A 23,130-nucleotide genomic window follows, 5' to 3' on the forward strand; every position below is an offset into this window, starting at 1 on the left:
CTTTGGACCACTGTTGTTTTTTTGGTGAATATAATTTAACATTCATACAAAAAAAAAAAAGAGGCGTACATGTTGGTGATGCGGCAGATTGTGGAGTTTTCGAAATTGCAGTCGCATTTGATTAGAGGATTGGAGGCAGGGTTGTCTATGTTGATACTGTCGTCGATGGCGACGCCAGAGCAAATGTTGTCGCTCATGTTCCATTCTCTCGGCGCCCGGATCCTCCAAGCTGAGAAGATAAGAGTTCAACGCACGCGCTGACGATCACAACGGTCAACTATCATTGATTATTAATATTAGCTCTTCTTATTACTACAAATCTCTAATTACACTTTTATCTAAACAATTACCAAATTTTTTAACTGGAAGTTAACCGGTAAATTTGTTTTTATCGTCAAGTATACAACAATTTCACATGAATCTGATAACGTAAAACAGAAACTCAAACACAATAGATCCAAAACACACAATTGATAAAACTTAATATAACGTTCACAAGAAACGCAACATCAACTTCTCATCTACAAGAGTCTTAAGAGAGAAGCTCCAGCAAAAGGATGAGGTACATGTCACGAAACCCAGAAAATAGAAACAACAATTCAGATTTGCATAATGAGAAATGATGAGCTAACAGATGCTCTTATAGAGAGTTAACAAACAGTGTTAACAAACAGTGTGAACCGATTTGTTCCCTTTCCGTGACGTTGACAATCTTATTCTGTTACAACTCCAGCTGCCTTTGTCTCACGTGCTTTTCCTCTTCTTCTTATCTTGACCACACGTGCAGACTCCCATTATACTATAACAAAGCTCCCCTGTTCGTAGAACCTTGATCACAAGGTTTAGTTTTAAAACAGTCCATGGATCTTAACTTGCAGCTAGCAACTCTACTGTAACTTCAAGTTGAAATCAAAGAGTATTGAAACAAACCTCCAGGATCCCAAACCTGACTAACAAAATTCTGTGAAGATTGAGTCGTGAAACGATGCCACACATAGCGACTTGCACCCCCAAAGTGCAGATGAGTAGGCAAAACCATTGTCATTTGATGCAGCTTTACTCTGCATTTACCTGCCACCTTAAATAATGGCTTCTGCACAAGATATTTTGCAAGTGATATTGCAACAGTCTCCAAACTGAAGGTTAACTCTGAAACTATATGTAAAAGCTTGAATCTCCACTTGTGCTTAAACTGTTGCAGATCTTGTAAAGTTTGTCTCAGCCACATTCTACACCTTCTTTGCATGAGGGAATCCTCTGAAATACTCTGCAATGTTGCAGCCAACCAACTAAAAGTTACAGCAGATAGCTCATCTCTCTGAATAGTGATAACAACAACGCCAAAAACAGAGTGGGAAACAGAAATAACAGAATCAGACTGTAACTTCTCCAAGACATGCCTCTGATTTTTGTATTTAAACATCCAAGATTTTGAGCCCTTTCCCTTCTTCCCATTGTGCTGCAAACTGTCCACTCCTTGCAAGACCTTGAAAACTTCACTAGTAGATTCAGGTTGTTGCAGTAGTTTCTTCTCTACAACAAAGTCTTCTTGCTTAATCGATTGATAATCACTCTCTCTCTTAGAAGCACTTCCTTCTCTGACAACAGTTTTATTGACCTTTGTATCATAAGCTGCTACTGTTGTTAAAAGCTCATTATCTCCCACTTGTTGCTTATGATCTTCACTTATCATATCTGTATCTATTCCCTCTTCTGTTTCTGCTGCAAACTGCACACAAAGACTGAAGCTACCTTTATTCTCTGCAACTGAAATCGTTTGTTCCACCACAACAAAAATCTCTTGTTGAATCAATTGCTTCTCATTTGAGGAGTTTTTATCCTTATGTGAGACTGCTTTATGAAAACATCGATGCTCACAACTCAATTCTTGTTTATGCAGCAAGTTGTCCACCTAAACAGAAGCCTTAGGCTGAACTTTATTAAGAAAAGTTTCATGAACCTTCATATCTAAACCAGCTGCAGATGTTAGGGAATCATTATCTCCCAGTTTCCTCTTATGATTTTCACCTATCCTATCCACCTTTTTTTTGTTTTTCTGCCTCTATCACAAACTGTTGAGCTTTACTGTGACTGAGGGACAATGTCGAAGTGTACCAACCTTTCTGAACTTTCTGTGTTGGATATGCAGTTTCATATAAAGGACCCACTAACAAGCATTGTTGAATTGATTTTGGTTGGAACAGCTTAATATGTGTTTGTGTAGCTAACCTTAATCCAGCCAAATACTCTTCAGAGAGATTGACTCTAGCTCTTATCCACTCAAACTTCTCATGATATTCTTCAATTCCTTCGGTTTCCTGCAACTTTTTCAACTCAACAACTGGATCAACCTTCAACTCTTGACTTTCGATCACGTCCATACTCTTCGTCACGTCTACTAACTCCCAACTTTGCCCCGTTCGTTTTGTTTTCCAAGTAAGTAGCAAACAAATCATAACCAAGCCATTGTTCACTCTTTTGTTTCCTGAATTTGAACATCCAAGTCTTAATCCCTTTCATTTTCGTCTTTATTCCAAGCTTCTTAACACTCAGGTTCTCTTTATGCTGAGACAATTTGCAGAACACTTGGTGTGCAGAGATATATTTTGCCACACTTAACACTTTCTGAACCCTCTCAACATCACCTGCAACCGCAAATGTCATATTACTGTTCTTTTTAACCCCTTTTTACTTCAGATTCTCGTTCTTCACCACATCTAAATTTTCCAATCCTAAATTTACTTTCCTAAGTTTAACACTCCTCAAAAGCTCAGAGTTAGCAATTGGTACCTGTAATTGTGGAGTTGTTTCTTCCTCTCGAGCTTCCTGTACCAAATTCACCGTACGTTGCTCAATTGATTCCCCAAGTCCATAATTAGGGAGTTGATCTTCATCACCATCAATCATGAGAATCCCTAAGTTCTTGTGTTTCAAGTGGTGACCTGGAGTCTCTGGCTCTTCACAAAATACACATAGCCCCTTCACCCTTTTCTCATTAATCTCATCCGACGAATCTTCCTTGTGCGATGTGATAGCAGATTAGTACTGGTAGCGTTGATCTCAGCATCGTGAACAGGAACCACTTCCGGTGACGGAGGAACAGTTTCCGAAGTCACTGAAACCGGTGACCACTGGAGATGATCGTTGATGTTGGTGACCACTCCATGATGTGTTATTCTCGATACCGGAGATACGTCGAATCTCTCCCAACAGTGCAGCCATCTTCTTGTCGATCTCTTGATTTTGTTCCGCAATCAGTTGTTCCAATCGCGATCTAGGTCGTGCCATTGATTCTGAGGTCGTCATGCTCTGATACCAGTGATAAACGTAAAACAGAAACTCAAACACACAACTGATAAAACTTGATATAACGTTCACAAGAAACGCAACATCAACTTCTCATCTACAAGAGTCTCAAGAGAGAAGCTCCAGCAAATGGATGAGGTACATGTCACCAAACCCAGAAAATAGAAACAACAATTCAGATTTGCGTAATGAGAAATGATGAGCTAACAGATGCTCTTATAGAGAGTTAACAAACAGTGTGAACCGATTTGTTCCCTTTCCGTGACGTTGACAATCTTATTCCGTTACAACTCCAGCTGCCTTTGTCTCACGTGCTTTTCCTCTTCTTCTTATCTTGACCACACGTGCAGACTCCCATTATACTATAACAGAATCGATATAGTTAGTGCCAATGAATTGAAAGACAGACCTTCATCGGGATGAGTAGCGATTATGGCACCAAATTGAGAACGATCCACGTCAACCGAATCGGAAATACACAAAAGCCAGACGGTAAGGAGCAGACACGGAGACGTTGGTAGCTTGAGCATCTCAGCAACAACAACAGAGATACCAAGAGACGAACGTTTTAGAAAACAGAGTATGGTGGTTTTTGTAGCTCCCGCGCATGAGCTGTGTCAATCAATATTGGCTGCTCTACGACGAGTCATAATTAATTAAGAAATTGACGCAATTTTAAAAAGCAAAAAAAAATTAGTTAGACTGAGGAAAAGTTGAAATGATTATTATTATTTGATACTAATAAACTATGCTTTTGAATGCATGTATGCTGCCAACCGAACTAAAATCGGACTAATCATTCTGTACTATTGTGGACTAGTATGTATTATTGTGTATTTAAAAAATCTTCATAGAGCATAAAACACCATATCATCCCATAAAACTATTGATCATATACTCCATACTAATTATGTATCATTGTATTGTATGTTGTAGTGCATACTATTGTCTGCTCTATACCACAATCTAATGTTTTGTGGTGGCTCCCTGGATTATTAGAAATCATATGTGGGTGAAGCTATCTATCATGCTAGGGATGCCTTTCTTCCGATCCTGTCGTTAACAAATATAGTGGATTTTGTTGTCTTTCCATAGCTTGCGGAATTTTCAGATTGAGAATGTTGAGGTCTGGTCGGATTGTTGATTTGTTATTGATGTACTGCTTAACCTGTCAGCTTGGCCTCGTTATAGATCATACATGGAAAAAATTCAACGTCTTAATATTAGTTATGGTTTTTGCCATCAAGATTTAAAGCTTTCATCCATTCAAGCGAATGCGGTTGCACGAGATATAACCAAAAGTGTGACTCGGGAGCGGAGATTCAGATCCTATCTCTCAATTGGTGGTCCATCTTGGCTTCTTTCTCGCATTGTTGAAGACTTATGGTTTTGCTATATATTTTTTATATATGTTGTAGTTGAACTGTTACGCTGTGGCGCTAACAAGTAATAGCAGGGGAAGACTTACTATGAAATCTTCCCACTTGTTGACACACCAATCACAACCAAAAGATTTAACTGATCGACAATGCATTTGCTTTAAAGAACTTCATCTTCCCTCCCTTGATCTTGAATCCAATCATTATATTGTCTTAGAGTTGCTGTCTCTGGGTCTGGGGCCAGGCGTCACAAAGCTCGTGAAGAAGCTTGTGGTGTCATCAAATTTACTACGAACAGTTAGGTAGCCTGGCTTAGAAGTGACATCATTTAACTCAGAGCTCTTAAAATATTATTGTATTGAATGGAAGTGAAATCTGTTTCTCCAATAACATATAGAAGAAAACTGTCATCTTCCATAACAGAAACATATCTATAGGCTATACCAATTATAGAGAGGAAACGTTTTCATCTTCCCTCCTTGATCTTGAATCCAACCATTGGCTTAGATTCGCAGTCACTATGTGACATCCCGGGGCCAGGCGCTATAAAGCTCGTGGAGAAGCTAGTTTCTTTGGTTTGAAAGTTGCTGAAAGATGAGCTTGTGGTGTCATCAAATGTACAGTCGGTTAGGTAGCCTGGCTTTGAGGTGGCATCATTGACCTCAGCATCTCCTGTCAACATGGCTACCACTCGTGACATTGGTGGTCTCAACGCATGAGATGACTGAGTGCAAAGCAGAGCAATGCCAATCATGCGTTTCACTTCTTCCATGTTGTATTCCTTTAGCTCATCATCAATAAGTTCAGTGTCACGGCTTTTCTCGCGTAGATTCCATGCCTGTATACAAGAAACACACAAAGATTCATGTCTATCTCCAACTTCTCTCATATGAACAGTAAAGGCGTACCCATTCAAGAAGATATTTTTTTCCCTCCTCCAGGTTTTCATCAGAGTTTTTCCTTCCACTCACTAGCTCAAGAGCCACAACACCAAAGGCATACACATCTGTTTTCTCTGTTAGATGTCCACGCATGGCATACTCTGGCGCAAGATATCCACTGCATTGGTACAACTAACATGTGTTACATATCCATAATTGTGTCGCAACCCAAAGGTCAAGGTCTCTGGGTTACTTACATTGTCCCTGCCACTCGGGTACTAATATGGGTTTTCTTGTCATTATACAGTTTTGCAAGCCCAAAATCAGAAACTTTTGGGACCAGTTCAGAGTCAAGTAAAATGTTGCTGGCCTTCACATCTCTGTGTATTATTCGAACACTCGCCTCCTCGTGGAGATAAACTAGACCTCTGGCTACTCCCAGACATATCTCATAACGGGTTGGCCAATCAAGATGTAAAGTCTTATCCCCTGCAACATACAACCCAATGGCATAATGAGTACTTTAGCTTGGCAGAAGCAGAAATAGTCAAGTCATGTTTCTGTTCAGTACCAAATAATGCCTGATCGAGACTTCCCTTAGGGAGGTACTCATATACGAGCAAACGATGATCTCCTTCAAAGCAGCATCCGTAAAGTTTTACTAGGTTACGATGTAGAACTGCAGAAATTGCTACAATTTCTGCAACAAATTGTCCCTTTCCTTGCCGTGATCCAACTGATAACTGCTTCACCGCGACCTCTCGTCCATCATTTAGGTTTCCCTGTTGAATGTGTTATTCAAAACAAAACATATTAAAAAGGTATTACATTTACCCTTTTTTCCTAGTATCTCAGAATAATATACAGCTATTTCGTTTGTTTCGGTAAGGGACTTACCTTATATACAGCCCCAAACCCTCCTTCTCCAAGCTTGTTTGAGGGATTGAAATCTTGCGTTGCACTTTTAAGTTCCGAGTAAGTAAAGGTGTATGGCTTTACGTCCATACTAAGTATCTCTGCCAGAAACAGTTGAGTACTTAAAATCAACCAATATCAGAGATGATATTCAACTTTAATTTTTAATCAGAGAGCTAAAATTCTTCAGCTCAAGGGCTTGTTTTATGTCCTTATTACATCTATACCTTCATCATCTGTGTACGGCTTTCTTCTTTTTCGAATGATGAAGATAACCACACCCGCAAAGATGCTCAAAAGTCCAACGCCAACAATGACACCCACAATAGTACCAGTCCTGCTCTTTCCCTTTGATGGTGGCCTATTACCCACGGTTGGTGTGAAATCTGAACAGGAATATGTGACACTTAGGCACTAACTAGCAACAGGAATTAGTGAAAATCAGGGGAAAAAAAGATTGTACCATTTTTGACAGTTAGGCGTTACCTGGTGTAGCACTGACGGCCGATATTAATGGCCCATAAGCCCCTTGGACAGGAATACAGCATGTTCCTTTTCCAGCCCAAAAAAGATGAATTTCGAGGTGATTTTCTGATACATTTGCTTTATATTCTCTCTGAACTGCTCGAAGAGTAGAGTCACCAGCTGTTCTGCGTACATCAAAATCCTTTTCAACAAGTCTTCCCTGGGGGAAAACAGAGCTACATCTCAGAATTCATCAGAACCAAATTCGGGAGAAAACTAGTAAACCAAAAAGTTAATTTGTGGAGTAGAAAGCCGATCAAGTAGTGCAGACCTGGACATAAATGTCAAAACGTCGTCTTCCAGTACCTTTCCAACTGTTAGACCCTACAATTTGTATTTCGGCAAACTGAAGTCTTATGGTGTAGCCTCCATTTTCTAGCCCCAACCCATAATACCTTAGGGAAGATGCAGAAAGTCTTGCTGACTGAAAGAGCTCTGAGTCCACAGTGTTGGTAAATTGTGCCATTGAATTAGCTATGTATACATTATTGCTACTTCCCGCAAAATTTCCTACACTACTGGCTGCCCATCTCTTAGCAGCACTCACGACAAACGAAGCTGGTCCAAGATCCCTGTCCTCTTTCTCAAATATTGCCCCGCTAACAGACCTTTTCTCTGGGCCTCCGCAGTTGATCGAAAAGTTAAAATCTAGACACCAGTCAATAGCAAAAGTCTTAAAAGCACTGTTCATATGTTTGCTCACTCTAGATGGAGAGCAAAAAGTTATGAGGATATCTTTTTGTTACACTTACAGATTCCTTTGCCTCGATTGCAGGGGAAGTTCTTCTGCAGGCAATTTAGTCCTGATAAAACTCTTGTAACAAAAAGAAAAAAATGATAAGTCGGTTGTACTTGCATCCTTTTGAGGAAAAAATAAGAAAAAAAGAAAATAGAAACGTATTGAAATTTCAAGCACCAACAAGGACATATTAAGAAATAACCTGTTGTCTAGACCTTCCAACGTGAAGTTGTTAGCAACAAGATTGCTGCACATACAACATACACTTCTGTTGGTTATTCCCTAACAAGTGATTATTATAAATATTTTTAACAAAAAGGAGGCTTCACGCTGGATATGAAGAAGGCTATGCATGTGGGAAAATTTCTAAGATTGTAAGAACATTTTGAATAATAAGTTGGGAAAAGCTATTGGTATTGTATACTGACACTTTCATGTATGGTAAGCTGACCCATGAAGGAAGACTTCCCGACAAATCATTGTAGGACACATCTCTGCAAGCATAAAAGAACGATAATTAGGATCTACCAAATATATCATATGTCCAAAAACAGTTTTCTTATTTTCTTCGAAAGTTATCTCTGTCACCAAGAGTGGAACCTTATTCGAGTTAAATAAGTGGCCAGAAAACAATTTACGAAGTCGAGTCTATACCAGGAGGATCTGTTAACAAACTGTCTACGTTGTGGCTTTTGAAGATGAAACAATTATAAAGGATTTAATTACTCACACAGTGCTCAGAGACTGCCCCTTTTGAGTGGGCAATGATCCATTCAACGTGTTGTTTCCCAGAAACCTAATATATATGAAAACAACAATTTTTTATAAAAATTATCGGGTAACAACATATCATCTTACAAGAGAGAAGGTCCAATTAGCAATTTTAAGGAGGTGATACCCAAAATAAACAACAGAAACCTTAGATAATATCCCAAAATATACAGACAACATATCATCTTACAAGAGAGCAAGTTCACTTAAGTTGAAAAGTGAAGCCGGAATTGGTCCTTGTAGTTTGTTGAAGCTCAAATCACTGGACAAACAAACATGAATTGAACGGTTAAACATTAAACTATTCCTGGTTAGTAATGAATGAGGAAGAATACGGAATTATCTCATTTGACTTTCACAAATCATCTCAGTCTTTTTACAGAAAAGACCCTGAAACAGTTTTCAGAGCATGTGAAGAAACACATTGACATATGTACTTACACTTGTTGCAAACTTGAGTATCCTCCAATATTAGACGGTATTGTCCCAGTGAGATTGTTGTTCCTTAATACTCTGCAGCATATATCATAATCTCTTAATACACGGAGGAGGAAGAAACAGTTCAACAGTACATTAATCTGATCATAAATTGGAGCAGAAGTTGGAATCAAAGCTGCATTACAGTGTACTTAGATTCTTCATGTCTTTGATGAAATCAAGAGAAGAGCCTCCATTGGATATATCACCAAGCCTCCTACATATAAAATATGAATTATATCACCAAGCCTCGGTGGGAGAAACGAAAGAAAGAAAAAAAAATGACTGACAATAATGCAACACATACAGTTCTGTCAAAGAAATTAATCTGGAAAATGATGACGGTATTGGACCACTCAAACCAGTTCCGACAATTCTCCTGCAGTAAAACGTACCAGTAGTTTATTCCCAGTTTAGATGCAACGAAGAATTATTCAATAAAGTGTATAGAAATAAACATATATACAAGAGCAATGGGAAACAAGTCCACAATATAACTCCGTAGAAACGAAATCTTCTTACAAGGTAGTAAGTTTGGTCCAATTTCCTATAAAGTCTGGTATCTGACCTGTAAGTTCCAGATCCATAATCCAACTGGCACAACATTAAGGTAACAATCACCCCAAGGAAAAATAAAATAAAATGTAAAGTAATAAATAGATTACAAAAAAAAAATAAAAAATAAAAATATTTGAATTCAATATATCTTACGCTTGTTCCAGATCCAAAAAATTAGCAAACGATAGAGGTATTTCCCCGCTGAGTCCAGAGCTATCTATGTACCTGTAAAGGATGTAAGAAATTCTTAAAAACTAATTGCACAAGACTTTTGTGGTCGACTAGCTAAATCATCCAATTATAGACAGGAAATAAATACATAAGCATTTGTAGATTTGACAGACAGACTCACATTTGCTGTAGTTTTGTACAACTCCCAATCTCGGCTGGTATAGAACCGGAAAAGTTGTTTGAACCAATACCTCTGCAGAGAAAGGAAAATAGTATTATATATAAGGAACCATCAAAACCTCCAAAAGCAGAGTGAATTTTTTTTCGAATTGGAACAATTAAGAAGCTTACAGTAATCTTAAATCTGTAAGCAAACCGATTTCCTTAGGGAGAGGGCCAGACAAGGCATTGATCCCTAAAGTCCTGCGTGAGAGACAAGAAAGGGTTAAACTGAACGTGTAGAAAAATAATCACCAAAAAGGAAGAAGGGGTATTACATCCACTGCATTCGAGTCAGGTTTCCAATTGCAGGAGGCAGTGAGCCTGTGAGTAAATTTTGACCTAGGTTCCTGGAAGATGTGATTTTTAAATGACCAAATTGGATCAAATTTATAGAGTTCTCACCACATAGAAAAATATAATATTAACCTAAGTGGGTAAGAATGGTTGTTGTATGAATCAAGATTAATACGTACAGATTGGTGAGGAATGTCAAAGTCCAGAGCTCTTGAGGTATAGGTCCTTTAACATCTAACGCATAAACCTTGCTGTGAAGAAGACAAACAACATAGTATATGGAAAATGACTTGAATGAAGCATTGATTCCCAGTGGGAGATTTCGTCGAACACATGGGGTGCAGCAAAAACAAATATACTATAATAAGGGGATCAGAGTCGTACATGTTGTTTATGCGGCAGATTGTGGAGTTTTCGAAACTACAGTCGCATTTGATGAGAGGATTGTATGCAGTGTTGGTGTCGAGGACACTGGCGTCGATGGCGGCCCCGGTGCAAAGTTCGCCGCTGATGTTCCATTTACTCCGCTCCTGTATCTTCCAAGCCGCGAAGATGGAGTTCAAAGCTCGCGCTGTTTAATTTATTCACAACCACACAACGGTCGATTATTTATTATTTTGAATTTGATTATTATTGGGATTATGAGCCCCTTAATCTATTTACGTACGCGCTTAATTAAATTTAAGGCTTAACTAAACAACTCTCTGTTAATTGATTGAGTTTACACATTAACTGAACTAAAAGAGTCATTATATAGTATACTGTATATATTAATTAATATACAGAGGATAATTTTTTCTTGAGCATTTTATCAATTTACTTTTGACAAGCAGCATTTTTTATGTTTACAGTTGATGTTTTTTTTGTTTGTTACAAACAGAGTCCACAAAATCGAATCGATCGATGACATGACGATGATTGAACTTTTTTCAAGTGTTGAAAGACAAACCTTCGTCCGGATGAGTAGTGGGTACGGTTCGGTTTTGGGCTCGAACCACCACGTTGACCAAACTGGAACAACACAAGAAGAACCAGAGGGTCAGGAGCAGAAACGAAGAGCTCGGTAGCCTGAGCATCTCTCAACAACGGAGAAGACTAAAGATCAAGATGTCCAAAAAGCTAGACAGTCAGATGAAGGAGGTTTTATAAACACTTTGGTTCAAAAACACAAGACTACTAGCTATGAGTGTTTATATATAGAGAGATTTTGTCTTAGAGCTACTTGGTTGAGATGTCAATGGCTATGATTATTGTTTATGTTTTTCAATACATATATACAGTACGCAGTTGGACATTTCTTTCTTCTTCACCCGCACACCACATATACTATCAAATAAATGTCCTTTTCTTTTCTAGCTATAAATTTCTGTCCAACACTATTAGCAGAGAGAGGAGAAGACTTGTTGGTGCGGGATTTAGCACCCCCGACATACCGAACTAAACCAGAAAGACAATTTGGTTATTTAACTGGGAATCCGGTTAAGAACTCAATTAGGTCATTTAAGCCCAATTCGGATAGAGAAAGCCCAGCCTCGAGGGTGAAGAACCGACTTCCACTTCGCCCGGCGGCCGATCCAAGAGATAAAGCAACTTTCCTTATTTCAGTTCGTCTGATAAGGAAAGTTAATATATTATGCGATCTATGAATATGTATAAAGAGGGAGAGACTTCTCCATTGTAAAGCATCCATTATAAAATACAATTATTGAGTTCTCTTCTTGTTCTTAGCAATAAAAACCCTAATTCTTCGAGATTAATTCCTTTTCTTCGAATTTCAAAGCTTAGATCGGTTTTCTAGAGAGTTTACTTTACTGAATTTGTTTTTTCCCATAAACAATTTCATTGTGGAAATCCAGTTTCTACAAGACTTACTACTATGAGGGAAGACTTACTATGCAATATTCTCACCAATCATAGCCAAGATAACTTTAGTTTGATCAACACTAGTGTACGTAAGATTGACCGACTATAAACGAAATTTAAAGTCGTCGTCAATTATCAACTTGGGACGACGTCTTAAATGGATTTTTTTTTTTTGTCGTGGATGGGACGACGTCTTAAATGGATTATTAGGCAACTAATGCATTTCGTACTAGTACTGGAACCCACTCTTTAAAGTGATCTATCTTAATCATTATAACACTCATGATTACATTTCCAACGACCAAGTTGCTAATGAAGAAGAGTCAGTATACCTTAACTTCAGGACATGATGAATTCATTCATAGCTAGCGATCGAGGTCCATCATGACCACTCAAACTTGGTAATTATTATTATTGAATAAAAGTGATGAGTTACTTATGAAAGAAGCCCCTTTTCTTAGTGGCATTTGTTGATTTTGCCATTTTGGTTTTTCAAGATTTCAAAACACAATTTTACACATTATGTTTGGGCTTTTTTTTTCTTTTTTTTTTTTTTTGTAGGGTTTAGTATTTGTTATGAAGTATGTATTTTAGCCAAAAAAAATTCACAAATGTATAGATTTCAAAGTGACCAAAAGTTGCAAATCTAAAATATTTGAAGAAAATGGCAAAGTTAAAATAATTGGAGTGAAAAATAGCAAAATCCATAATAATCCTTAAAAAGTGATGATATCTATCAAAAAGTTTGGTAAGCTGACCCATGAAGGAAGACTTCCAGAAAAATCATTGTACGACACATCTCTATAAGCATAAAAGCGCAGTAATCAGGAGAATCTGTTATTATGTTAACAAACGCTTTTAAAGATGAAACAATTTTATAAAAGATTTCGCTACTCACATATTGCTCAAAGACTGCATCTTTTGAGTGGGCAAGGAACCATTCAACGTGTTGTTTCCCAGAAACCTATTATAAAAACAACAATTGGTATCTACAATTATACCGGTAGTTTGTACATAAAGACCCAAAAGAAGCAGAAAAACGTATCGTCTTACAAGTGAGTAAGTAAACTCAAGTTGAAAAGTGAAGCCGGAATCGGTCCATGTAGTTTGTTGAAGCTCAAATCACTGGAAAACAGATACAAATTACTTCCACTTGTTGGTAAACAGAAAAAAAATGCACGTTAAAACATTAAACTATTCCTGTTTAGTAATGAATTACTAATTTCTTTATCCGCGGTATAAGATCATTTTGTATTCTTGCCATGACTCGTTTTACACAAAAGACCCTGAAACAGTTTTCAGAGCATGTGAAGAAACACTTTGACATATGTACTTACACTTGTTGCAAACTTGAGTATCCTCCAATAGTAGATGGTATTGTCCCAGTGAGATTGTTGTTCCTCAATACTCTGTGGCATATATCATAAAGATTAAATTCAAGGAGGGGGAAGAAACAGTTCAACAGTACATGAATGGAGTAGAATTTGAATCATGACTCCCTTACAATACACTAAGAGATTTCATGTCTTTGATCAATTCAAGAGATGAGCTTCCATTGGATATATCACCAAGCCTCCTACATATAGAATATGAATATATGGAGAAAGGGAAAGATAGAAAAACAGTAAAAAATAAAACTTTTGACACAATGCAACACATACAGTTCTGTCAAAGCAGTTAAGTTGGCAAATGACGATGGAATTGGACCACTCAAACCAGTTCCGAGAATTCTCCTGCAGTAAAACATGTGCCAGTCATTGAATCCCAAATTAACAATGTAATGGAGAAATTTCTACTGAGTAACATTAATATAAAGCATATAAAAAACAAGATCAACGGTCCATTATAACTCCGTAGAAATGAAATCTTCTTACAAGGTAGTAAGTTTGGTCCATTTTCCTATAAAGTCTGGTATCTGACCTGTAAGTTCCATATCAGCAAGCCAACTGATACAACATGAAGATTAAAAATAACCCAATGGCAAGACTAAAATGAAAAGTAATAAATAGATTACAAACTTCACAATCCCAACAAGAAAGTTTAAACTCGAATTCAATATTGCTTACGCTTGTTCTAGCTCCACAAGATTAGCAAATGAGAAAGGTATTCTCCCGCTGAGTCCAGAACTGTCTATGTATCTGCAATAGATGTAAAAAAGTTTTGAAATTTTTTGAAGAACATAGCTCACTTGTAGAATTGACAGACAGACTCACATCTGCTGTAGTTTTGTACAATTCCCAATCTCGTCTGGTATAGATCCGGAAAAGTTATTTGAACCAATACTACTGCAGAATAAATAAAATAGTGTACATAGAGGTGTAAGGAACCATCAAAACCTCCAAAAGCAGAGTGAATTTTTTTTCGAATTGGAACAATTAAGAAGCTTACAGTAATCTTAAATCTGTAAGCAAACCGATTTCCTTAGGGAGAGGGCCAGACAAGGCATTGATCCCTAAAGTCCTGCGTGAGAGACAAGAAAGGGTTAAACTGAACGTGTAGAAAAATAATCACCAAAAAGGAAGAAGGGGTATTACATCCACTGCATTCGAGTCAGGTTTCCAATTGCAGGAGGCAGTGAGCCTGTGAGTAAATTTTGACCTAGGTTCCTGGAAGATGTGATTTTTAAATGACCAAATTGGATCAAATTTATAGAGTTCTCACCACATAGAAAAATATAATATTAACCTAAGTGGGTAAGAATGGTTGTTGTATGAATCAAGATTAATACGTACAGATTGGTGAGGAATGTCAAAGTCCAGAGCTCTTGAGGTATAGGTCCTTTAACATCTAACGCATAAACCTTGCTGTGAAGAAGACAAACAACATAGTATATGGAAAATGACTTGAATGAAGCATTGATTCCCAGTGGGAGATTTCGTCGAACACATGGGGTGCAGCAAAAACAAATATACTATAATAAGGGGATCAGAGTCGTACATGTTGTTTATGCGGCAGATTGTGGAGTTTTCGAAACTACAGTCGCATTTGATGAGAGGATTGTATGCAGTGTTGGTGTCGAGGACACTGGCGTCGATGGCGGCCCCGGTGCAAAGTTCGCCGCTGATGTTCCATTTACTCCGCTCCTGTATCTTCCAAGCCGCGAAGATGGAGTTCAAAGCTCGCGCTGTTTAATTTATTCACAACCACACAACGGTCGATTTTTATCTTATCAAGCTTCAACCTTCATTTTACTTTTATCTTATAATATAAAATTAGTCTGCTTTTACGATTAATCAAGATCCGAAGACATATTTTCTAAGGTTTTAAAGACAGACCTTCGTCGGGATGAGTAATGGCTCCGGTTTGGTTTTGAGATCGAACCACGTGAACCGAACCGGCAATACACAAGTACCACACAATGATGAGGTGTAGACACGGAGACCCCCGTAGCCTTGTTGTCATCGCCGTAACAAAAACGCTGCTTCTGCCTTGAATTGTAGAAAGAAAGAGTTTATTTTGCAGAGGTTTTAGATATGGTTCCTTTATGATTCACCAAATAAGTCAATAACATTCCTCTGTTCTTCAGTTTAACGATACCGTTGGCGAATCTAGTTAAGAGATGCATTGTGCTAATTTGTACTACAGTATTAATCAATTGGTCTTCTAGGGCGATCAAGCTCACGTGCGTGGACTGAGGAGGCCGCCTGCTGTGTCAGCGTTGGCGGCTGCGCTGCGAGTCGTAATTAACTAACGACTAGTAAACATCACCAAAATTAAAAAAGAGGATACCCAAAACATTCAATTCAAGAAAACAGTACAATTAAGTAACGTTTATAAGATTTTTACGTAATTATTTCAACATGGCTCTTGTTTATAAGATTTCCGTCAAGTAAAGTTTGGGGGGTTCTTATGCCTAGCCGCCTAGAGACCCTGAAAAGGACTGGGCTGACTTGGTATGGTTCTAAGACTCAACACCAAAACATGCCTTCCGCACATGTGAACAACAAACCTAGAGAGGCTTCCAACCAGGTCCAGGCTTGCTTCATCGTGGATGCAGGTAACATCTGATTGTTGTCTCTGTTACTGGTTCCATGGAGACTAGAAACCACCTCTTCTTGCATTACCCCTTTACTCAAGTTCTATGGAATTCCACCTTCTTTAGGCTAAAGCTTCCATGCACCTACCGGTCCTCGTTATTTGTTCCACCTACTGTGTTTGTAAACTGGCCCTCGCTATTTGCTTGGACTAAAAGTCAGGAACTCTTCTTTACCTCGAACTCTTCGTTTATTGCTTGTTCACGCTCTGGTATGCACCGTTTCTCTATTGACTATTTTATAAACATAATATAAAAACCACACGTTTCATGAGTTGTTTGAGCTCGTAGAACCACTCATGAAACTGTTCTTATTATATTAGCATTTAAATCATTAGAATTCCAACACTTATATATACACCCATTACACTGTAGTGAGGAAGTGGGCTACTGAAGGGACGGCATTGATTTGGTTAAAGACATACATAGGGCGGCGCATCACAACGATCAAGTCAAACTCAGAAATTTCATTGTTATTTAATCAAAGTGAAATCTAGAGTTTTTCCAAAGTTACAGTGAAGGGTCTTTGTCATCTTCCCTCATTAATTCCAAGCATTGGCTTAGAGTCGTTATTTCCCTCGGATCCAGGCGCCACAAAGCTCGTGAAGGATTCAGAAACGCCCGTGTCTTTAGTTTGAAAGCCGCTGAGAGAAGAGCTTGTGGTGTCATCAAATCCCCAGTCGGTTAGGTAGCCTGGCTTTGACGTGACATCACTGACCTCAACATCTCCTGATAGCATGGCCACCACTCGTGACATTGGTGGTCTCAAGGCATGAGATGTCTGTGTGCACAGCAGAGCTATGCCAATCATGCGTTTCACTTCTTCCATATTGAATTCAGTCAGCTCATGATCAATAAGTTCAACTTCACGACTTTTCTCGTGTAGATTCCACGCCTGTAAACAAAGGTTACTCAATCAATATAAGAGTTTGCTAAAGCGCACCACCAGATTCACCATTCATGGTCACATATGTTGAAGTTGTGTACATTACCAATAATATCACTCAATTATAACAAGGACGTACCCATTCAAGAAGGTATCTTTTTTCATCCTCCAAGTTCTCATCAGAGTTTGGCCTTCCACTCACTAGCTCAAGTGCCACAACACCAAAGGCATACACATCTATTTTTTCTGTTAGATGTCCACGCATAGCATACTCTGGTGCAAGATATCCACTGCATTGGTACAACAACAGCACGAAAATGTGATATAAGAAAGCCGAAATTACAGCCTATGTTGTCAGGGTTTTAGGATACATACATCGTCCCAGCTACTCGGGTACTTATATGGGTTTTTTTGTCATCGTATAGTTTCGCAAGCCCAAAATCAGAAACTTTTGGGACCAGTTTAGAATCAAGTAAAATGTTGCTGGCTTTCACATCTCTGTGTACTATGCGAATCCTCGCCTCCTCGTGGAGATAGACTAGACCTCTAGCTACTCCCAGACATATCTCATAACGGGTTGACCAATCAAGATGTAAAGTTTTATCCCCTGCAACATTCAAACCAATTAAAACTACATAATGAGTACTAGTAGCCTGGCAGAAGCATGGATCGATAAACTATGTCTTGTGCGTACCGAATAGAGCCTGATCAAGACTTCCGTTAGGAAGGTATTCATATACAAGCAAACGATGATCTCCTTCATAGCAGCACCCATAAAGCTTTACTAAGTTGCGATGTTGAACTGCAGAGATTGCTACAATTTCTGCAACAAATTGCCCCTTCCCTTGCCGGGATCCCACCGACAATAGCTTCACTGCTACTTCTCTTCCATCATTCAGTTTCCCCTGTTGAATGTGTTATTTAAAAAAAGAGGTATTACATCTAATCTTCTTTCCTAGTATCTTGAAGAATATACAGATATCTCATCAATTTCGGTATGGCACTTACCTTATAAACAGGCCCAAATCCCCCCTCTCCAAGCTTGTTTGAAGAATCGAAATCTTGCGTTGCACTTTTAAGTTCCGAGTAAGTAAAGGTAAAAGGCTTTACGTCCATACTAAGTATCTCTGCAAGAATAACCGTCGGTTCTAAGAAATCAACCAATTCGAAAGAAGATATTCAAGTTTAAGATTTAATTAGAGGACCCAAAGTCTTCGGCTCAAGGGATTGTTTATGTTCCAATTACATCTATACCTTCATCATCTGTGTACCGTTTTCTTCTTTTTCGAATAATGAAGATAGCTACACCTGCAAAGATGCTCAAAAGTCCAACGCCAACAATGACACCCACAATAATACCAGTCGTGTTCTGTCCCCGTGATGGTGGCCTATTACCAACAGTTGGTGTGAAATCTGGACATGAATATGTAACACTTAGGCACTAACTAGCATCTGAAGATAGTGAATATCAGGATGGAGAAAGAATTCTCCCTTTGCGTTACCTGGTGTTGCACTGACGGCTGATATTAATGGTCCATAAGCCCCTTGGATAGGAATACAACATGTTCCTTTCCCAGCCCAGAAAAGATGAATTTCGAGGTGATTTTCTGATACATTTGCCTTATATACTTTCTGAATTGCTCGAACAGTAGAGTCACCAGCTGTTTTACGTACATCAAAATCCTTTTCAACAAGTCTTCCCTGGAAAATCGGGGCTATATCTTAGTATTTATCACCAAATATGGAAAAAGATCACTTCTAAAGCGGAAAGCTTGATCAACTAGTGCAGACCTGGACATAAATGTCAAAACGTCGTCTTCCTAAACCTTTCCAAGTGTTAGAAGTAGAACCTAGAATTTGTATTTCAGCAAACTGAAGTGTTACAGTATAGCCTCCATTTTCTAGCCCCAACCCATAATACCTTAGGGAAGATGCAGACAGTCTTGCTGACTGAAAAAGCTCCGAGTCCAAAGTGTTGACAAATTGTGATTGCGAAGTAGCTTTGTATATATTGCTGCTACTTCCAGCAAAAAGTCCTACACTACTGGCTGCCCATCTCTGACCAGCACTTATGGCAAACGAAGCTGGTCCAAGTTCCTCGTCCTCCCTCTCAAATAGTGCTCCATTAGTTGACCTTATCTCTGGGCCTCCGCAGTTGATCGAAAAGTCAGAATCTATTTACCAGTCAATAGCAAAAACCTTTTAACAATTTTTTCTTCCAATAGTAGATACAAGCATTGTACATGCGTTTGTTATACTTACAGACTCCTTTGCCTCGATTGCAGGGGAAATTCTTCTGAAGGCAATTAAGTCCTGATAAAACCCTTTTAACCATAAAAAACAGAAATTTAAGAAAGAAATTAGAAGTTGTTTATACACAAGGAGAAACATACTAGAATTTCAAGCGTCAGCAAGAACATATTTAAATTCACCTGTTGTCATCTTCCAATGTGAAGTTGTTAGCAATTAGGTTGCTGCATAGATAACATACAGTTTTGTTTATTATTCCCTAGCATATAGTGTTGTCATTTGTTAGACTGAAATTATATAGTGTTTTGTTTACTTACAGTTTTAAGTTTGGTAAGCTGACCCATGAAGGAAGAATTCCAGACAAATCATTATACGACACATCTCTGTAAGAAAAACATAGTTAAGATCAACTGAATATGTAATAAGTTCCAACTGACTATCTTGGCAAGTCTTCCGTGTCACCAAGACTGGAACCTTATTCGACTAAAATCGGAGTCCAGTAAATATATCAGGAGGATCTCTTAACAATCACTCAACAACATTAGGTGATACGTTTGCCTTTTAATGGATTTTGTTACTCACATATAGCTCAAAGACTGGCTCTTTTGAGTGGGCAAGGAACCATTCAACGTGTTGTTCCCCAGAAACCTGATATAAGGACAACAAATATGTTTCAGAAATATCCGGGTAGTTATACATAGAGATCCAAAAGAAGCAGAAAACATATCAACTTACAAGTGAGTAAGTCCACTTAAGTTAAAAAGTGAAGCCGGAATTGGTCCATGTAGTTTGTTGAAGCTCAAATCACTAGAAAACAAACAGAATTACACGGTAAAAAATTAAACAATTTCTGTTTAGTAATGAATGAGGAAGAATATAAATTATATTATCAGCAGATTAAGATCATGTCGTATTCTTTCCGTGACTTTTGATAATCATCTCACTCTTTTCAGAAAACAGCTTTCAGAGCATTTGAAGAAACACATTGACATATGTACTTACACTTGTTGCAAACTTGAGTATCCTCCAATAGTAGATGGTATTGTCCCAGTTAGATTGTTGTTCCTCAATACTCTGTGGCATATATCATAAACATTAAATTCAAGGAGGAGGAAGAAACAGTTCAACAGTACATTAACCTAATCATTAACTGGAGTAGAAGTTGAATCAAAACTGTCTTACAATATACTAAGAGATTTCATGTCTTTGATGAATTCAAGAGATGAGCTTCCATTGGATATATCACCAAGCCTCCTACATATAGAATATGAATATGTGGAGAAAGGGAAAGATAGAAAAAGAGTAAAAAACAATGACTCTGACACAATGCAAAACATACAGTTCTGTCAAAGAAGTTAAGTTGGAAAATGACGATGGTATTGGACCACTTAAACCAGTTCCGAGAATTCTCCTGCAGTAAAACATGTACCAATCATTAAATCCATTAAATCCCAACTTTACAATGTAAAGGGGATTCTACTTAGTGTAAAAAGTACGATAAAATACATTAAAAAAAACAAGATCAATGGAACAAATCCAATATACTCCGTAGAAATGAAATCTTCTTACAAGGTAGTAAGTTTGGTCCATTTTCCTATAAAGTCTGGTATCTGACCTGTAACTTCTAGATCCGCAAGCCAACTGATACAACATTAAGACTAAAAATCACCCAATGGCAAGACTAAAATGTAAAGTAATAAATAGATTAAAAACTGTAGAACCCCAACAATAAAGTTCATAGTCGAATTCAATATATCTTACGCTTGTTCCAGGTCCACGAGATTAGCAAATGATAGAGGTATCCTCCCGCTGAGTCCAGAACTATCTATGAATCTGCAATAGATGGAAGAAATCCTTCAAAAATTAACTACACTGAGAATTTCGTTGTCGGTAATCACTATATGATTTCTGAGGTTAAGGATTTCCTATCAAAATCATAAACAGGATAATAAATACATAAAGACTTGTCGACTTGATAGATACACTCACATTTGCTGAAGTTTTGCACAATTTCCAATCTCATCTGGTATAGAACCGGAAAAGTTATTTGAACTAATACTACTGCAAAAAAAAAACATGCATATGTAGAAGGAACCGTCAAAATCTTTCAGAAGCAGTGTGAAGAGAGTATCATATATAAACAATGAAGAAGCAACCTGGGCTTACAGTAATCTCAAATCTGTAAGCAAACCAATTTCCTTAGGAACAGGGCCAGACAACGCATTAATCCCAAAAGTCCTACGCGATAAACATTTGAGCGTGAGAGACACGAAATTATTAATTGAAGGCGTTAGAAAAACACCACAAAAAGAAGGTTTCACAGGCTTTACATCCATTGCATTCGAGTCAAATTTCCAATAGCTGGAGGCAGAGAGCCTGTGAGAACATTTTGACCCAAGTTCCTGAAAGAAGGAGAAAACAAAATGTGATTTTGAGGTTCCATTCTCAAGGATTTTGTGCGGCATAATAGCTGAAGCAATGATGTTTCTGAATGTGAATGTTCTTTTTGTAGTTATCCTATATAGAATCAAGTGACAGTGTTGATGAAACCATACAGATTTGTGAGGTATTTCAAAGTCCAGAGCTCTTCAGGTATAGGCCCTACAACTTCCCTCGCAAAAACCTTGCTGTCAAAACAACAAGGAGAAGAATTTGAGACTTGACATAATAAACTGAAGCATAGTGTTACTAACTTCGTTTCACCCAGAGGAAAAAAAGAAGAAGTAAAAAGTCAATCCCCAGTGGGAGAATGTGTCGAACACATGGGGTGCACAAAAAGGGGGAAAGAGGCGTACATGTTGGTGATGCGGCAGATTCTGGAGTTTTCGAAACTGCAGTCGCATTTGATGAGAGGGTTGTAGGCAGGGTTGTTGTCGAGGACAGTATCGTCAATGGCGGCGCCGGAGCAAAGTTCGCCGCTGATGTTCCATTCCCTCGGAGCCCGGATCCTCCAAGCCGCGAAGATGGAGTTCAAAGCTCGCGCTGTAACGGTCCATTATTATTAGCTCTAATTACGTACGAGTAACTAAACAAATGATGATTACATACATAATGTCAATTGATGAAACTAAGTTAACCGGTTAATTTATTAATTGATCATTAAAAAATATACTATTATACTTCTATTTATGTAAAATAAACATGGGTTTTTATCAAAATTAGGATCACAAGATCTAGCTACAGCCTTTTCAATTCGATCGATTTGAGTTTCAAACAAGAAGAAGAAGAAGACAAGACCTTCGTCGGGATGAGTGGTAGCTCCGGTTCGGTTTTGGGCTCGAACAACTAGAACCGAACCGAAATTACACAAGAACAAGACGGTGAGAAATAGACACGGAGACATCCGTAGCCTGAGCATCGTCGCAACCAAAATTTCGACGGCGAAGAGGATGATGTGATGTGAGAGGAGAGAGAGAGAGAGAGAGAGAGAGAGAGAGAGAGAGAGAGAGAGAGAGAGAGAGAGAGAGAGAGAGCCGCCAAAACTAGACGGAAGAGTTTCTACTTTGATTCAAAAAATGGTGTTGTTTGTGTTTGACTTTCAAGAGATTATTGCAATTTTGCTTGATTTTAATTTAACTAATGGTCTAACCAGCACTCTAATCCCTCCTTCGCGAGACGAGCGACGGTGTCAGTCACGCGCCTCATCTTTCGAAGGATCAAAGCATGTGGAGTGCACGCGTGTGGAACCGAGGGTGTGTTTCCATGTCAACGGAGATTTTTCAACAATGGCGGCTGCGCTACAAAGTACAAAGTGTGTATGTAAGCAACACCACCCCCCTTTGGACCTTGACACTAAATTCCAATGATGATATGGTCTTAAAGGAATTATAATGTTAAATATGGGACCAAAGACAATTTAT

At 38.3% G+C, this 23,130-nt stretch overlaps 3 protein-coding genes and 1 long non-coding RNA gene across 6 annotated transcripts in view; all 4 read right to left on the reverse strand.

Annotated features, from left to right (window-relative positions):
- Positions 1–23,130, reverse strand: part of LOC104778406 (protein neprosin) — a 648,080-nt gene that overhangs the window by 482,962 nt on the left and 141,988 nt on the right. The window lies entirely within an intron of this gene.
- On the reverse strand, positions 455–3,871 carry LOC104778487 (uncharacterized). Its single transcript, XR_015595573.1, has 2 exons — positions 2,791–3,871; positions 455–2,645 (listed from the first exon to the last, which is right to left on the reverse strand). It is a non-coding gene; the product is annotated as an uncharacterized LOC104778487 (long non-coding RNA).
- On the reverse strand, positions 5,026–15,672 carry LOC104778486 (putative LRR receptor-like serine/threonine-protein kinase At1g56130). The gene is made up of 39 exons (XM_087496769.1): positions 15,377–15,672; positions 15,039–15,225; positions 14,834–14,905; positions 14,636–14,707; positions 14,490–14,561; positions 14,315–14,386; positions 14,168–14,239; positions 13,976–14,047; positions 13,763–13,834; positions 13,606–13,677; positions 13,439–13,510; positions 13,155–13,226; positions 13,000–13,065; positions 12,822–12,902; positions 11,707–11,848; positions 11,188–11,314; positions 10,623–10,809; positions 10,418–10,489; positions 10,220–10,291; positions 10,074–10,145; positions 9,904–9,975; positions 9,705–9,776; positions 9,516–9,587; positions 9,301–9,372; positions 9,139–9,210; positions 8,958–9,029; positions 8,707–8,778; positions 8,476–8,541; positions 8,174–8,239; positions 7,948–7,992; positions 7,759–7,820; positions 7,278–7,654; positions 6,968–7,166; positions 6,709–6,867; positions 6,464–6,582; positions 6,138–6,348; positions 5,824–6,055; positions 5,594–5,744; positions 5,026–5,523 (listed from the first exon to the last, which is right to left on the reverse strand). The coding sequence occupies exons 1-39, from the start codon at positions 15,501–15,503 to the stop codon at positions 5,152–5,154; spliced, it is 4,416 nt and encodes a 1,471-aa protein (XP_087352895.1). The 5' UTR covers positions 15,504–15,672; the 3' UTR covers positions 5,026–5,151.
- Positions 16,432–23,058, reverse strand: LOC104778485 (putative LRR receptor-like serine/threonine-protein kinase At1g56140). 3 transcript variants are annotated; one of them, XR_015595531.1, is made up of 24 exons: positions 22,508–22,821; positions 22,066–22,252; positions 21,826–21,897; positions 21,601–21,672; positions 21,437–21,508; positions 21,260–21,331; positions 21,032–21,103; positions 20,840–20,911; positions 20,610–20,681; positions 20,453–20,524; positions 20,273–20,344; positions 20,006–20,077; positions 19,853–19,918; positions 19,588–19,653; positions 19,453–19,494; positions 19,283–19,344; positions 18,812–19,194; positions 18,523–18,721; positions 18,275–18,408; positions 18,029–18,147; positions 17,715–17,925; positions 17,396–17,627; positions 17,160–17,310; positions 16,432–17,029 (listed from the first exon to the last, which is right to left on the reverse strand). XR_015595531.1 is itself a non-coding variant. In XM_087508958.1 (24 exons), exons 1-24 carry the CDS (start codon positions 22,626–22,628, stop codon positions 16,664–16,666), a joined length of 3,084 nt encoding a protein of 1,027 aa, XP_087365084.1. In that variant the 5' UTR covers positions 22,629–23,058; the 3' UTR covers positions 16,432–16,663. The 3 variants fall into 3 exon arrangements, 2 of the variants coding, with proteins under 2 accessions (XP_087365084.1, XP_087365085.1); XM_087508958.1 differs by having other exon boundaries at positions 18,275–18,433; positions 22,508–23,058; XM_087508959.1 differs by having other exon boundaries at positions 18,275–18,433; positions 21,427–21,508; positions 22,508–22,810.

The sequence above is a fragment of the Camelina sativa genome, chromosome 3, assembly GCF_030686135.1.
Source record: "Camelina sativa cultivar CO46 ecotype springtype chromosome 3, ASM3068613v1".
Lineage (NCBI taxonomy): Eukaryota > Viridiplantae > Streptophyta > Magnoliopsida > Brassicales > Brassicaceae > Camelina > Camelina sativa.